This window comes from Rousettus aegyptiacus, unplaced genomic scaffold (genome assembly GCF_014176215.1).
Source record: "Rousettus aegyptiacus isolate mRouAeg1 unplaced genomic scaffold, mRouAeg1.p scaffold_m13_p_2, whole genome shotgun sequence".
NCBI classification, from domain to species: domain Eukaryota; kingdom Metazoa; phylum Chordata; class Mammalia; order Chiroptera; family Pteropodidae; genus Rousettus; species Rousettus aegyptiacus.
In genome coordinates, this window is record NW_023416295.1 from 105,517,737 (window position 1) to 105,534,274 (window position 16,538).

General features: G+C 30.5%; 1 protein-coding gene across 10 annotated transcripts in view; it reads right to left on the bottom strand.

Moving 5' to 3' along the window:
- LRRIQ1 (leucine rich repeats and IQ motif containing 1) overlaps nt 1–16,538 on the bottom strand; it is a 188,908-nt gene that overhangs the window by 126,499 nt on the left and 45,871 nt on the right. For all 10 annotated transcript variants that reach the window (XM_036236956.1, XM_036236958.1, XM_036236955.1 and 7 more), the window contains exons 12-14: nt 16,142–16,269; nt 11,149–11,222; nt 6,629–6,722 (exon numbers count right to left, since the gene is read on the bottom strand). In XM_036236956.1, the coding sequence (XP_036092849.1) occupies nt 6,629–6,722; nt 11,149–11,222; nt 16,142–16,269 (296 nt within the window). The remainder of the gene's footprint in view (nt 1–6,628; nt 6,723–11,148; nt 11,223–16,141; nt 16,270–16,538) is intronic.

Below are 16,538 nucleotides of genomic sequence, written 5' to 3' on the forward strand. Positions count from 1 at the left end.
TAACCTGATGTTAACTGACACTGAATCAGCAAAGGGCAAAATAACTTTATCAGTAATTTTTATCATCATTTTGGACATAGTTATTGATATAGATTTTATTAAGTATGCCATTTTAGCTACAGGTAATAATTCGAGAAAATTTGGCTCAACAGGGCTTGAATTTTTACTTTTGGAATATTTCGATATTATATTGATCATCTTTACATTAAAAAAAATATCACAAGTGCTTTATTTTAGTCCAAATATTTTGAACTTCTTTTGGACTTAAAATTTTAATTTGCTTGGGAACTTCAAAAGTGTGACAATATCTTGAATTTGTGATCGATATAATAAATATCTAGAGTGGACCTAGTATTTAATTTTTTTCTTTAACTTTTTTTTAAAGGAACAGTTCTTAGATCCATATAAGTTAGTAATACATGAATTGGCTTTAATTAAGTTCAAATGCTGCCTTATAAGTGTCTATGATGAACATATTAGAAAGTGCTGTAATCAGTTGATTCATGCTGGAAATGAAGTTGAAGAATACTGTGGATCTCAACATTAGTTTTTCCAGCTGGGCTCCTCCTAGTCAAGGGCTGAATCAATATTTCATTTAGTGAAAACTTCCTGGTGAATATTCTGTCACTTAAGAAGCTCTATTAATCATTAATGAATGAAACATATTCCCAAAGGAAATTCCAAACTGGGTCTGTGTTTTAAGTTTTAAAAAGAGGTTTTTTTTTTTTTTAGTACATCAGTTTTGTCCGTGTTATCACTGGCTAGACATGAAAGTAAAAAGTCAATTGGGAAATTCTACAACTAATCCCTTTGTTGGTATCAAGGGTTATATAAAGTTCATTGGAAAGCACTGCTTAAAGTTTGAGCTGATCCTTTCATTAACAAATCCACATTTTATAGATTATAAGATATTAAACCCTTTAGATAAATGAATCTCTTCTTAAAATCATGAAAGCTGTTTTAGGCCAACCAATCTAAGTAAATTTCATAAATAACAGTTTCAAGTTGGTATTTCTCTAGTCCAGAAAAGTTCATTTAAATATAACTAAATTATGTGTACATTTATAGTACAAATACTACCTGTTTTATTTCAATATTGATAATCTATAATTAAATGTTTTCTTTAGGACTATAAAGTATATATAGTTAGTAAGTTTAAAATGTGAATGCCTTTATATATTTATAATAGATTTATATAAATATATTTACCATGAGAATGTTTTAGTCACCAAAATAAGTGTGTATGTTCCATATGAATAAAAATTAAAAATAAATTCAAAACTCTTTCAGGACATAGGTTCTAACTGCAACTGGCAATACAGCAACTGTTCAGGTGGAAACTAATATGAGATCAGCAAGAGAATTTATATCTTATTTGCCCAATGCCTAATTGAAAAACCATTGCCCCTAAACAACTTGCTATGAATAATGGGCATGACTACGTATTTTTATTTGTCATCATACACTTGGTCTATATAGTTATCTTGGAAAATAAAGATAGCTCACTAAAAACAACCCATCAGATATTTTTATTATAAAAAAAACATCCTGCCAAGCAGAGTCTGTTGGACATAATTACACTCTTGTTTTTGTGTAGGAAATTTCACCTTACAATCTGGAACCTAGAAATGAGGACCCAAAACTTGAGGATTAGTGTTTTAAATCCCAATGTAAAAGCAGCACAGCCTCAGAACATGAGCTAGTGGGAACCTTCACTGCTTCAATTCCAAATGACGAGAGTCCTTCAGCCAGCTGGTGAAAGGTCTGGAAACGTGGTTTGGTAGCCTTCTCACATACACACACACATTTTTTAAACATTTAAATTCCTGATACCCTTGTGACTTGATATTAACTAACAGTTGATATTTCCCATAGTATTTTGTCCTGAAATTAGTTTCTCATGAAAGTTGGAGTATCTGATAAACATTGTGATTACCTAGAAGTCTGAGGACTCTAGTTTTAGAATTCCCAATATTGATAATTACTGCAAATCAACAATAATATAAATTGTAAATTAATAGGAAATAATATTTTTACTTACTAACATAAAAATGAATAAATTCTATAGAAAAATTAGGGGGCTGAAATATGCATTGTTTCAAGCTTTTTACAAATTATAATATAATTATTACTGTATTATTTTAACAAATAACTTCAAGTGCCTACTACAAACATAGCACACAAGGTTATATATACACATCTCTATATATACATATATATTTTATATATTTATAATAGATCGATATCAATATGTAAATCTAGCTGTATAGTAAAAGGATCTGTACAATAATCTGGGGCCACTTCTACTACTTAATTTTGCCCTTTTCAATGTCTGAACACTTTGATAACATTTAATTTGGCCACTTTCCCCTAGTCTCATCACTTTGCTACTAAAACACTTCCTCAAACACTGTTTTTCTTGGCACATGACTATTAAAAATTTCTCTATAGCTCTTTAAAAATAGTGGCTAATATTTATCAGGTGTGGGATTTGTTAGTTAATATAAAATGCTTTCATGTAGTAATATGTCTAGTCCTCACAAGGACTGTTAGTGTACTCTGATACTCATGTTCTTCTCTAAGTTTCCCAGCCTCCTTTGCAGTGAGTTTGGCCATATGACTTGTTATGGCTAATAAAATATGAAAGAAGTGATCACTGCCACTTTCGAGGGCAGAGTGGATAAATGTCAGCTGTGTTTTCCTGTGGTCTTCTTCCCTCTCTCCTACCACAATCTACTACTTTAAAAAATCAAGTTACATTGAAGTTACATGACACAAAGCCACAAAATGTAAGAAGCATGAGGTTCTGAGTTTGCTTAGATTGGGCCAAACTCACATCAGATGCAATACAAACAACAACAAAAAAACTATTGTGTTAAGTCACATAGATTTCTGTGTCTGTTGTTGTGTAGCACAACCTAATGACCTGTGCAAGGCAAACAGGAAGTGTGGAACTAGATATGCATCTGAGCAGTTTACTTATAAGGCCTATATATATATCTACTATGCTATAGTCCCTCTCCATGACCACGGGATAAAGGAGACTTTTTATCCTAGCATACAAGGCTGGTAAAATCTGGTGGTAATACATTATGTGAAATAATAGAGCATAGTGTTTAAATTCCAGGGCTCAGAACTTAAATCTCTTCTCTGACACTTACTTACATCATAGCTGGGCATATTACAAGGTATCTGAGCTTTAGTAACTACCTCTGTAAAATGAGAATGATAATTACAGAACTTAACTCTGGGTTGTAATAAAGTAAAGTAATATGTACAGGTACCTAGCTCACCCTCTAAACATACTGTTTAAAGATAGTACTTGATTTCTTATATCTTTCCAGTGGTACTTCCCAGTATACATACTTTACACCTGAATAGATTAGCCTTCTAAAAGAGCCTGACCTCATATTTCACATTCCTTCCTCTATCCCATTAAATTCTCATAACTGCCCCATAAGATAGGGACTAATATTATCCTCATTTTACCAGTGATGATTCGGAGACATAGGAAAGTTAAGGAGTACACAATATGGAAAAAGGATAGAATGTCCTTGTTTAAAAACTGTGACTTCAAAAATTTAGTATGCATCAAATCACCCAAAGGCTTGTTAAAACACAGACTGGGCATCATTGCCTAGTTTATGATTAAATGGATTTGGACAGTGTCCAAGATTTTGCATTACTAACAGGTTTTCAGGTGATGATGTAGTCTCTGGTCTGGGGATACACCTCTGAGAATCACTGTACTGGAGTATACTCTCCTTTATGCTACACATTTTAAATTGTACTTGGAAACATATTTCTTAAGTAGAAGGTGACAAGATCTGTTCTAAAACATATAAATACATACCAGGTTCCCCGCCCCCCCCCCAAAAAAAAAACAAAACAGCACAACATTAGAAATTGATGTAAAAACTGAGCTTTAAAGAAAAAGAAAGAAAAATAGATTTTCTGGAAAAGATGATAACTCAGCTGTGATACACAAGTTATCGAGTAGCAAATTACACAGATATTTGAGTTGGTATAAAAATGTTTCTATTTCCTTAACCAAAGACCAGTTAACAAATTCAGAAAACCAGCACATATGATAAGAGTGTCAGAGGTTTACAGTGGCCTCAGACAAGGGAGGGAACAGAGACTATTCTCTAGACACACTTATTCTGTCCTACGGGTAGACTGAATCAGATAGAAATTTTAAACATAACCAGATCACTGAGTCCTATGTTAGATATCTTATGTTCCTTTGGAAGTCATCGGAACCAGGGTTGTCCTGACTATGGTCACAAATCACAGGGAAAACAAATCAGAGCAAGGAATCAACTACTTCTGCCTTAAAATCAAATGTCACGACAACCCTTTTGTAAATCACTCATTCCTCCTTGTCTATATTTTATTCATAAATATTATATTTTTCCTATGTGATCAAATTCATAGGACTTGCTGACTTGATCTAAACCCTGAGGATCCTGAAATAGGTTTTCCTTCATGAACTTTAGTAAATGTTTGCCTTTCATTACACTTGAGCATGCTGCCAACTCACCCTGCTAATTATGCTACAAGCCTTGTCTATTCTTGGCTCATTCTGCCTTGATGTACCCCATAACTTGATATGACACGAATGCCAAATGTACAATAAATCATGTTAAACCATTTAGCAAATACATGCTGCTGGACATTAAGAGACAGGAGTTTGGGCCAGAATCATTACCAGAAAACCCCAAAGAGGATATATGCAAGTCTTCCACTATTCTGGGATGTAGTTCTCCTGGACCTGGGTAAATGAGGAATGATCTGAGGATGTGTGAGAGAAAACCATATAAGTACAAGGGAAACAACCAGTGGGAAGCAAAAGGCAGAAAAATCACAGGAATCCACATAGGGCTAGAATTAATTCTCATCAGTCAAAGTTGAAAGAATACATAAGAAGTGTCGGAGAGAATACTTAGAAAGTCAGTACCATGGTAGTGTGGCTAAATAGCACTAGACTAAAAGTTTCCTTCAGAACTTAAAAGTTAGCTTTGAAAGTATCTCATTAATTCCAAGTAATTTAGCTGCTGCATGTCAGAAACAAAATAGATACTATTTAAACAAACAAAAAAAAAAATTAAGAAATCAACAATATAAAATTAAAAATGTCTAGAATATAACTAAAATTGACTAGTCATGCAAGGAGTAGGAAAATATGACCCAGAATAAAAATAAATAATAATAATAATAAAAATAATAATAATAATTGACCTCAAAATAATAGAGATGATAGAACTAGCAGAATTTAAAAATGGCTATTATAAGTATTCTCCATATGTTAAAGATGATTCAGGAAAACATGAGCATAATTAAAAGAAATATTTCAAATGTTAAAAAAGGCATAAATGAAATTCTAGAGATGAAAAACACAATATCTGAAATTTGAACTGAAAAATAGTCTGGATGCGATTACAGAGTAGATGGACGAGAAGATTCACAGAGAACTTGAAGACAACAGTAATTATTAAGAGTGAAGTACAAAAGAAGAAAAAAGTGTAGTATATATAAGAACAGAGTAATAGCAACTATTGGATATAACAAGTGGTATAACATTGGTGAGACTGGAGTCCTAGTAGTATAAAATAGGAAGGGGGCAGAAAAAATATTTGAACAATAATAGCCAAAAAATTTCCATCGGATCTGAAGGATTCAATTAATCATAAGCAGAGTAACTCTATATAAAACCACACCAAAACATATAATAATCAAATTGCTGAAAACAACTGATAAAGAGAAAGTCTTAAAAATATCAGAGATAGAGAAATGAAGATAAAAATGGAAGTAGTAACACAATAGGTTAGAAACAACAAAAGTCATAAAGACAGTAGAGAGAGATTTTTAAAGCACTAGGAGAGGGGACTGACAGAAAAGGCACATGAAGGAATTTTCTGAGGTGATAAAAATGTTCAATATCTTGCTTGTCCTAGATTTTACACAATATCCATACTCATAAACAAAACTGATAGAGTTTACTATATGTAAATTATCTCAAAAGGAATTAATAATAAAAAGGATGCTAGGCAATTTGGGGAAAACGGTGAATGATATGAGTTTCAGATTAGAAAAAGTTTTAAAGAAAACAGTTTATTTAAAAATTACAAAATATTTTTCTTCATTTACGTCTAGTCACTGCAGTATTCCAAAGAGAGGTATGTATTCACACATGCTTATAATATATACTTCAACAGACATCAAATTTCTCTTTTAAGAAATTGAAAGCAAAATTAAATTATTGGTAGAAAGTAATTTTAAGTAGCAAGCCCTGTGATTAAGATGACTCATAAAAAGTAATTCCCAGCAAATGTCTTTTCTGTATACAAAACCCAAGTTAACATCATACTAAAATTGTCACATGATCAATGATATGAATTAGAATTATCATTTCAAATTTGCAGTAGTTCCTACCTGTGCAAAGAAATTATTTTAGGTCGAATGTATTTTTAAACTATTTTCATAAAACCTTTTTACTTTTGAATAACTTTTTAAAATTATTTTTTAACTTTTCCCAAGCAATTAGTATACACAGAACAATTTTAATCAAACTGTTTTCCGCAACTTTAATAAAGTATGTATATACGGTGTAATAATGTTTCTTTACCTCCAATTTATTTCTTGAAGGAAAGGATTTCCAGTGAGAGTCAATTCACGCAGAGAATAGCATGCATCAAACCACTTTATGGCATTTGTAAGATCTACAAAAAATAATAAGAATCATTATAAAAAACATCTTAGATGGAAGTAATCTTAGATCAATAATTATTTTATTTAATTAACAATTAAAGAAAATAAACAAAAAATTATTCTGCAGAAAACAATATGCTTTTGAAAGGAGACTGTATTAAAAACAGACTCCGCTGTCAGAATATATATTTATACTATTTAACAGCTATGTGAACTTACGTAAATCATATAACTGATTTATGATTCAGTTTCATACCTATCTCATGGGGTATGAATTAAATAAAATAATATGTGTAAAAGGCTTAAAACAGTTCATGTCAGACTGTAAACACAAAACCTGAAAAAGTATGATCTAAAGTAATATAATAAGTGGTAAAATCGAACATATACTTAAACAGATACGTGGACCTATTAAACTTTCAAAAGTGAAAATAGTCAATCTAGAGTATATTACAGAATAATTTATGTTGGAAACATATTCTAGATTGACCTACTATTACATAGAAAACAATCATAAAACTGGATGATATGTATGAAACACCCGTTTTTAAGTCTAACTCTCAGAGAAGGGAAACACACATGGTGAGCCTACATCGCAATGGTTTTCTTCCTAAAAGCATCGTACCACTTCAGAGTAGGAAAGTGGAGACCAAGCAAAGAGGTTGTTTTGTTGAGTAAGGAGCAAAGATTTGAGCTGAAGCTGCAATTTATGTAAAAAGTACTGAAAAGTACTGTGTGTGTGTATGTTGGTAGGGAGGAAGTTGAAGAAATTTATGTGAAGATTAACCTCAGGTCCTTAGATAAGGGCTAGGTGTTACATAACCAAGGCAAGAATGAAAAACCTAGCAGAGATCACTTTTGTAGGGCTAAGAAGTGAATGATGACACTAACGTTCATGCAGCAATGAAGGACACTGAAGTTTCAGCCCAGCGAGGATGAGATCTAATTGAGTCTCTCGGAGATTTAGCTCGAATCCGAAGGACAGAATTAGGAGAGCAGACAATGCCCTGGGGTAGGAGCATGCACTACGAGTTGAGGGGGAGTAGATACGGGTAAAAAGGGGTAAAATATATGGTGATGGAAGAAAATTTAACTTCAGGTGGTGAACACCCAATGCAATATACATATGACATAGTATTGAATTGTACACTTGAAACCTATATAATTTTCTTAACCAATGTCACCCCAATACATTTAATAATAATTAAAAAAAAAGAGTTGAAAACTAAAATGGCCTTTCCTACTAAAGAATAAAATTAAGGCTGACGGAAACAAAATTATCCATCAATACTTTAACTGTCTGCCAGAATTAAACATCCTTTAAAAAGAAGACAATGATGTCCAGACTTAGTAAACTATATTATGTACAATGTTCACCATATAGTTAAAAATCATTAGACACATAAAAAAATATATATATAATTTATCAAGAGAAAAGCAGTTAATAGAAACAAATCCAAACTAGCCAAATGTAAATCAATTTTTTGACAAAGACACCAAAGTATTTTAATGATGAAAAAAGCTTGGTCAACAAATGTTGTTGGAGCAACTAGATATCCATATAAAACCTGAACTTATCCCGTATTTTATAGCATTCCTAAAAAATTAATCTGACATGGATCACGAGACCAAAGGTAAAAAATAAAAGTACAAAACTTCTATAAGAAGGCAAAAGGCATAGAAAATCATCTTCTCAATGTGCAGGTGGGAAGATATCACAAAGGACAATAATTATTTAAATAATAAGTTAAATTTTATCAAAATTTAAAGCATCTGTTTATCTAAAGATACCATTAATAAAATTAATAGGTAAAAAAGGCTGAGAGAAAATATTTAGAACACGTATCTGACAAAAAATTTTTATCCAGAAAATATAAAGAATTTATATACATCTATAAGAAAAAAGCAAATATGACATTTAAAAAATGGTAAAACACTTGAATAGACACAAAAGAATATACAGAAATCATTAATAAATGTGTGTAAAGAGACACAATATCATTATTGATCAGGAAAATTCAAACTAGAACCATAACAAGATAACACAATAAAATACTAAACATCCTCTAGAATGGAACAATTGAAACCTTTGAACATAGCTTGTGGAGGTGTAAAATGTTACAACTACGTTGGAAAACAGTTTTATCAGTTTCTTATAAAGTTAAACAGACACCTACTCTTTATCCAGCAATTACACCCTTACATATTAACCCAAGAGAACTGAAGACATTATGTCCACAAAAAGACTTGTAGAAAAATTTCCATAAAAACTTTATAATCATAGTATCCTCAAACTGCAAACAATTAAAATATCAACCAACAGGAGAATAGATAAACAAATTGTCACATATTCTATATTCAAACAGTGGACAACTGTCGGGAGCCATTACAAGGCACTGAAGCAGCTGCTAAATCTGCTTAAACAATGGTTTTAGGAAGCAGGGTTTTAAGTTAATCATTACTGACCTGGGTGAGGATATTTGCCTCCTAAAGAAACCCTTTTAAGAGGGTGGAATGTTTTACAGCCCAGAAAGCAAGAATGTTTGTACCCTGAGGGAAGGGTGTATAAGAACTTATGTAAATGTCAGCATTCCTATGGTAATGTACTCTGTGCTTAGGTATAAATAGCTGGGTTAAATAAACTCTGAGGCTGCAGCATTGACTGTATGCTCTCCCGAAGAACTTTCCTGTCTTCTTTTATTCCCCTTAGGCTTCACCCCCCTCTTTTAGGTGCTGCTCGATCTTAGCCAGCAGGCTCCAGCAGACAACACTTAGCAAAAAAAAAAAAAAAGAACAGATTACTGATGTAAACAACATGGTGGAATATCACGTTAATAATACTCGGCAAAGAAAACTAGAGGCAAAAGAGAATGTACTTTTTGATCCCATTAATAAGATGTAGAACAGTCAAAATTAACTATGGTGACAAATTAAAAGTATAGTTAGTTGTCTCTATGAAGGGACCGGCTGGGAATGGTGATGGGGAAATTTTGGAGGGATTAGTCAACCAAATCAATTCGTCATTCTTTAATTTATTTTTAATTGGCATCTATTCTATACCTACTAGGAGTCAAGTTAGACAAGTTTGTTTACTCATCTTCACTATGATACTCATTTCATAGTTAAAAGACACAAATTTTAAATTAAAATATAATTATGACATTTGCTCAGGTCTACCAGAAAAATATGTGAGGAATATAATTTTAAAAATAGAAAGAATTTGAATTAAATTATTTCACTATGTCTTCGAAGAAGTTAAAAACACACAGCCTCAAAATGCCAGAATGGAACTTAAAAAACAGCAAATAGAAGGATACTCTGACCTTCCTTCCTTCAGAAAAAGGAGGATATGAAAAGCAGGATATGAAATTCTTATGTGAAAAAATGCCCTCCCAATAGCAGGAAGAGACATTCTAATCACAAGGACTGGAAGTAGAGGCTAAGAGATAAGCATACAAATTTGTTAAACTAGCTCTTATTTCCTAGTTACTTCTCCATCCAATTAACTATCTTAGCCCAAGCACCCTTGTCTTATCATGTTTTCACAATTTACTACTCTTTGGCAACTCACTACATAAGTGTTTAATCATTTATTTGTTTGTTTGTTTGTTTGCTTGCTTATTTAATTGAAGAAATGATTTAAATTTATTTTTCCCCTGTCTACCCCTCTCCTCACCCCCTACCCTCTGGTAACCACTAATCTGTTGTCCGTGTGCATGAGTCTCGGTTTGTTTGTCTTGTTTATATGTTGCTTTTAGGTTTATATCCCACATATAAGTGATATCATGTGATTTTCACCTTTTACAGTCTGGCTTATTTTGTTTTGTATGATTATCTCAAGGTTCATCCATGTTGTTGTAAATGGCAGTATTTCGTTTCTTCTTATGGTTGAGTAATATTCCATTGTGTCGATGTACCACAGCTTCTTTAGCCAGCCATCTATCGTAGGACACTTTGGTTGCTTTCATGTCCTGAGCACTGTGAATAATGCTGCTATGAACATCAGTGTGCAAATATCTTTTCAGATATGAGTTTTCAAATCTTTGGGGTAATACCCAGTACACGGATTGCTGGATCATATCATAGATCAATTCTTAGTTTTTTGAGGAACCCCCATTAAGTGTTTAATTCTTACTGCTTTTTGGGATCTTCATTTTTCTTGTGGTAATGCCAATGTACACACACACAAAAAAACAATTAACTTTTATTCTTTTCTTCTTCTGTTTGTCATATGTCAGTTTAATTTTTAGGCCCACACTGAGACCTTAAGTTAGAGGAAAACATTTTTCTTTTTTATGCCTTATTTTGTGTGTGTATATGTGTATGTGTATAACTTGTACACTCCATTAACACATCCATCAAAAACAACTCCTTATCATATTTGGAACGGAAACTCGAAAGCTTATTTTTTAAAATTACATATTATTTAGAACTTACCAGAAAGGCAATTGTTGCTGACATCTAGTTTTTCCAAAGAAACAAAATGAAAAAGTGGTATTATTTTTGTCAAGCTGAAAACAAAACAAAACAAAAAAATAGAATTCGTAAAAATTTTAAATTGCTATGTCCTTAACATTATTGAATTTACTATATAATTATACATTTATATAACATAATTTATAACAATATGTAATTGAACATAACTAAATATAATTATAATAACATTCATCAACAGTACTTATTAAAATTATGTTTTTAATAATTATAAAATTTTAAGTATTCTATAATGGAAAATTTATCATCATTTCTAAAAAGAAATTATCATGAAATAACTAATTTCAATCACGAATATCATGGATTTTAATGTGTACTTGGTATTTAATAAAAATAAGTATTTTGTTATTGTTTTGTTTTGTCTTTGTATAAGGCAAAATTTAGAGAGAATTTATATTATTTACATATTTTTTTTCCTGCATCAGACACAGAACTTAAAACATTAGGATGTAAAATCATAAAAATATTTATTTTCACTTTTTGACAGGATAGCAAATTAGAGTCATTAGTTTTGTTTTTTAATTTAAGAAATGTTATGTTTACTAGATTGAAAGTAATTATAAGAAAGTATCTAAAGTTACATTGGGTCATTTCTAAATTGGAAATACAATCAATACAAATCCAAGAAACACAGTAATAGAAAATGTTTTATATAAGTAGAATAGATGAATCTTGCAGAATTAGATTTACATTTAAAATCAATCTTCATTAATTCATGCATATTCCAATTCTAATAATAATAAACTTTATTCCTACTTTAGCAAGTTTCTATCATTTTTAAAGATAAATTTATCATTAAAAACCTATACTAAAGCAAGGAACATAAACAATATTCAAAATATTCACATCATTGGAAACAAAAGCTATAAAGGAAAAAGTAACTTTAGGTTGAATTGCATTTCTAACTAAGACAAGTTTACACTTACTATGAACATAATATCACATTACTCTGGATATTTGGAAATAAAAATTAAGCCAGATAATCTAAATCTTTAAATAAGACAAAATTTCCTTTGTGTAAAATATATTTATATCACAAATACAAAAGTTTTCTGAACTAATTTACCCTATAAATGTTGGAATTTCATAACTGTTCAAAATATGTTTCAACTAAAGGAGAATTTTTGGTTTAAAAAAATTATGCATTAATTTCCAGTTCTTTTACTTTCTTTCCTTTAAAAAAAAAAAAATACTGTCCCTCCAGTTATCCTGGCAAAGATTTTTACATCTTTATTTCTAACAGCTCCCTGCCATGAAAAAAAAAAAAATACTATTATTCTAAGGTCAGAAGCTTACATACTGTGACTGGAGGCCTCATGGGTCTGGCACAAGACTAACCCTGATATTGTCCTTGTTGTCTCTCTTATACTATCCTATTCTGTATTATCAGAGAAAAACAAGATATTACTGATGAAAAATATAGACTAAATAATAGGCTGGAACATCTATCTGAATGTAGGCAATCCTAGGTACAATATTACTATTCATACTGAAATTACTCAACACTATTTCTTAAAATCAATTCCAAGAGGAAAAATCAAAGGTAATAAAAGAAAAAGTGAAAAAACATTGGCTACTACATTTATACATACACTTCATTATCTGTACACACACTCCTTAACAGTAAAATTTACTGAAATGTCACATGTACACAGAAAAAGAGAAAGAAAAGAAACAAGAAGAAGAAAAAAAACTTAGAACATTTTCTATGTATACTTAATGGATTTAAGCCTTAATATTATGACATACCCTATTCAGGTATGTTCTAGATCATTACACAATTAAACAATTAAAGTTCTTCAAGTGAATATATAATTCTAATAAATATACTTATTAACAAGAATATTATTATTTGTTTTCTATCTTTAAAATATTTCTTACACTAAGTTTTTGTCCTTCTACTAAAAGGATTTGGAAAGTTTGATTAGTTTTTATCTTTCTTTTTCAGAATATCTCATGTTTTCAATCAATAAGTTGTGTCAACATATAAGTAACGTATAAGTTATATGACATCAAGTAAAAATAACCAATAAATTTTAGAGTTAAAAACAAAAATCCCCTGTGCAAATATCAATTTCAGTAAAGAAATATTTTTCACCAATCACGTTCTTTTTTTTTTTTTTTTTTTTGGAAATGTTAATCAAGAAAACTGGCTATTCATTCATTTTTATGACTATTCATTAGGATGGTAGAAACCTAATAGTAGAATCTTACAAAAAAAAAAAAAAAAACTTCCAGAACTTTTCCTTTTTACTGACATTCTCTGATATATTTTTTTCTAAGAAAATTCAAACCAGAAAGACAAAGGACATTAGTGAAAACCTAATACCATTTGACCTTGTCACATTAGCCCTGGGCATAAAAAAGATATAAATTTCAAAGAAGACAAAAAGCAAAAGATTTGCACAATGAGCAGCCAATGGCTAAAGTTTCCACTTTCTGCTCCTACTTTGAGTCTCACTGGAAATAGAAAGGCTTATGAAGCTGGAGAGTCTTCCAATTAGAACGCCTCTGAGTCAAACTTAAAAGAGTCACATGTCCTAATGAAAATGTAAAACAGAAGTCAGGATGAAACAAGTATTTCAAACAATATGTACTAAGTATCATTCTTTATATGTATTTCATTTGTTGGGAAAAAAAGCATATGGATACATAATTTGTTCCTTGTGATGACAATATCTATCAAAAATTAAAAAGAAAAATATATACAATTTAAAAGACATACCAGCCACAAATCCAAATATTACATTTATAAAATTCTTCTCATGTTTACAAAATGTGTTCATATACATTTTCCTTTTGGATCATCATTAAAATCCCATAAAATAGGTAAGGTAGGGAATAAATACTACCTTATTTTTTATGCATGGGGGAAAAAAAAGCGAGGTTCAGTGAGAGTTAGTTGTTCAGTGAGGTTCAGTGAGAGTTAGTTGTTCAATGTCAACTGACAGATATATTATAGATTCAGAATTCAAACCTAGATCTGCTGACATTGGGTTTTACTGAAACTGATATGGTTCTGAAAAAGTCAATGCACATATAAGATTAATGTAAGATGGGTAGTTTTTACAATTAACAGTATTAGCTTATTGTGAAAAATCTTAGGTTGAAAATTATTTTTCACTATGACTTTAGAAGATAATTTTATACTATATATATCTAACCATATTGATCACATGTCCCTGATTCCTTCAGACCTTCTCCCTTCATCCTCTCAGAAATGGTAGAAGGCTACATGTGCAAAGAGCTTTGAGAGACCCACAAAAACTATATTCAAATATGTGATAGTATTATTAAAAAATCCAAACAGCACATATTATATAATAATTTTACCTCTTTTTTATATAGTTAAGTTTAAAAGATTAAGTTCTTTTATTCTTAAGAATTTTTTGAGGGTAAGAACATATGTTACTCAGTTTTACAGCCCCCAAAATAGCCCACACCACCTCAATGTCCAAATTTCATAAAGTTAAGCAAACAAAATTCTAAATAAGTATTATTTGGTTTTAGCATCTCATTTATTGTTATAATATGTAAAAAATTTAGTAAACTAGTTTATATAATTTCTAGTCATAGAAACTTATCACCTCTAGTCATATCAGATTGATTAGGGCAAATGTCTCAGCTAGTATTAATTTTAACTTCTAAGAGTAGAATATTTCTTTGATGATTTAAATTGTCCAAGAAAATTTAAAGGCATTATTTGTCAAAAAATTTTTGATTTAAATATTTCTAATCTTTTAAAATATTATATTTATCAATGTGGCTTGAGATCCATTTCAATGATATATGCTAGATATGTCAATTACTGAGTAACTTATTGCATATAACCAAAGCATCGCTAAGTTTTCTATTAAAATTTTTTTTCTTACCTGGAAATATTGTGAAAAGATCAAATGGGTTTGTAGATAGCCCGAATTACCTAAACAGTATTGTCTGAATGATTTGGATCTAGAATAAATGTCCTTTTAAAGTCAAATCTCCTTTTATATTTTGATCTGATTAAAACAATTTGAGGAAATTTTTGAATACAGATTCAGTTTTTGATTTGTTACATAGTGAAACAGTTTAATAGGTGGAAGTTAAATCATTTGAGACATCCATACTCAAAGGATGAGCAAGCACTATTGTGGCAGAGATTAAGAGAAAACTTTATTTTTTTGGAGGAAAAATAGATACATATATTAACATTGTGGTGTCCTTGTTCATTTGTTTTGCAAGAATTAACTCCAAGAAGAAATTTCTTGTTAAAGGTGGTTTCCTTTCTCCTACTCCATGTGCCTTTCATGAACAAATTAATCATATTAGAGTGAATAGGTCTCAATGAAATATTAAGCAGAGGGAGACATACACACATTGTGCTCCTGTTTTGGTTTCAGACAGTTATTCTCTGCAAAGATCCAGATGTTTAGTGGTTTCGAATGGATCTTCTGTGGCAGGTACACATCACAAATTAATGTTAAGGTATTTTTTTAAGTGTTACTTTATATCCTTAGGGAAATCAAATTTACATCAATCTTAACAGTTACAAAAAGACACGCAAATAGAGAGCAGATTAAAAATTGTTCTTTCAGGAGTTAATAAGTACCATTTGAGAGAATGAGATATCCTTCTGAATTAAATTAACTACCTCCTGTATTTTTCAAGGACTATGCTCTTTACAAACATAAACAAACCTGCTCTGAGAGATTTCTGCAAGTAGGTCTTTAAGAAGAAACAAAAAAGTAGGGTAAGTGACAATTAAAAGTCTACTAAAATTCAAGGGTATGTCAATACCCTTTTAGATTCTATAAAGTTACATTTATAACTTATTATTATGCATTTTCATTAAATTACTGGAAAAAAACTAACAGCTTTTCTTCTACTTGTTATAAAAATCACACATTTAAGTAATCATTCACTGCAGTTATTATTTAAGCAAAGTTTTTATTTTTACCTGTTTTGAGAGAGAGTCAGGTTTTGTAGTAAAGGCAACCAATATGAAGAAAATGCTTCCACAGTTGAAATGCTGTTATCATCCAAGTACAGTTCTCTTAGTAGAACATGATTCTCCAAGGATGGAAGCTATATTTAAATTTAGGTCATTAGCTTATATTAAGCAAAATATTTTTATCATTTAACTAAATTTAAAAATATAAATCCTACCAAAACAATGAATATATTCTGATAAACTATATCATAAATCAAAGTATAATGTTTTAAGGATTTTAGTATGAATAGAGTTTCTAAGAATCTCACAATTAGAAATTTATTTTATAAAAGGTACTTCATGAAAAATATCAATTAGAATTTCATGATAGAGAATTTAGTCCAATTTACATACTGAAATATAA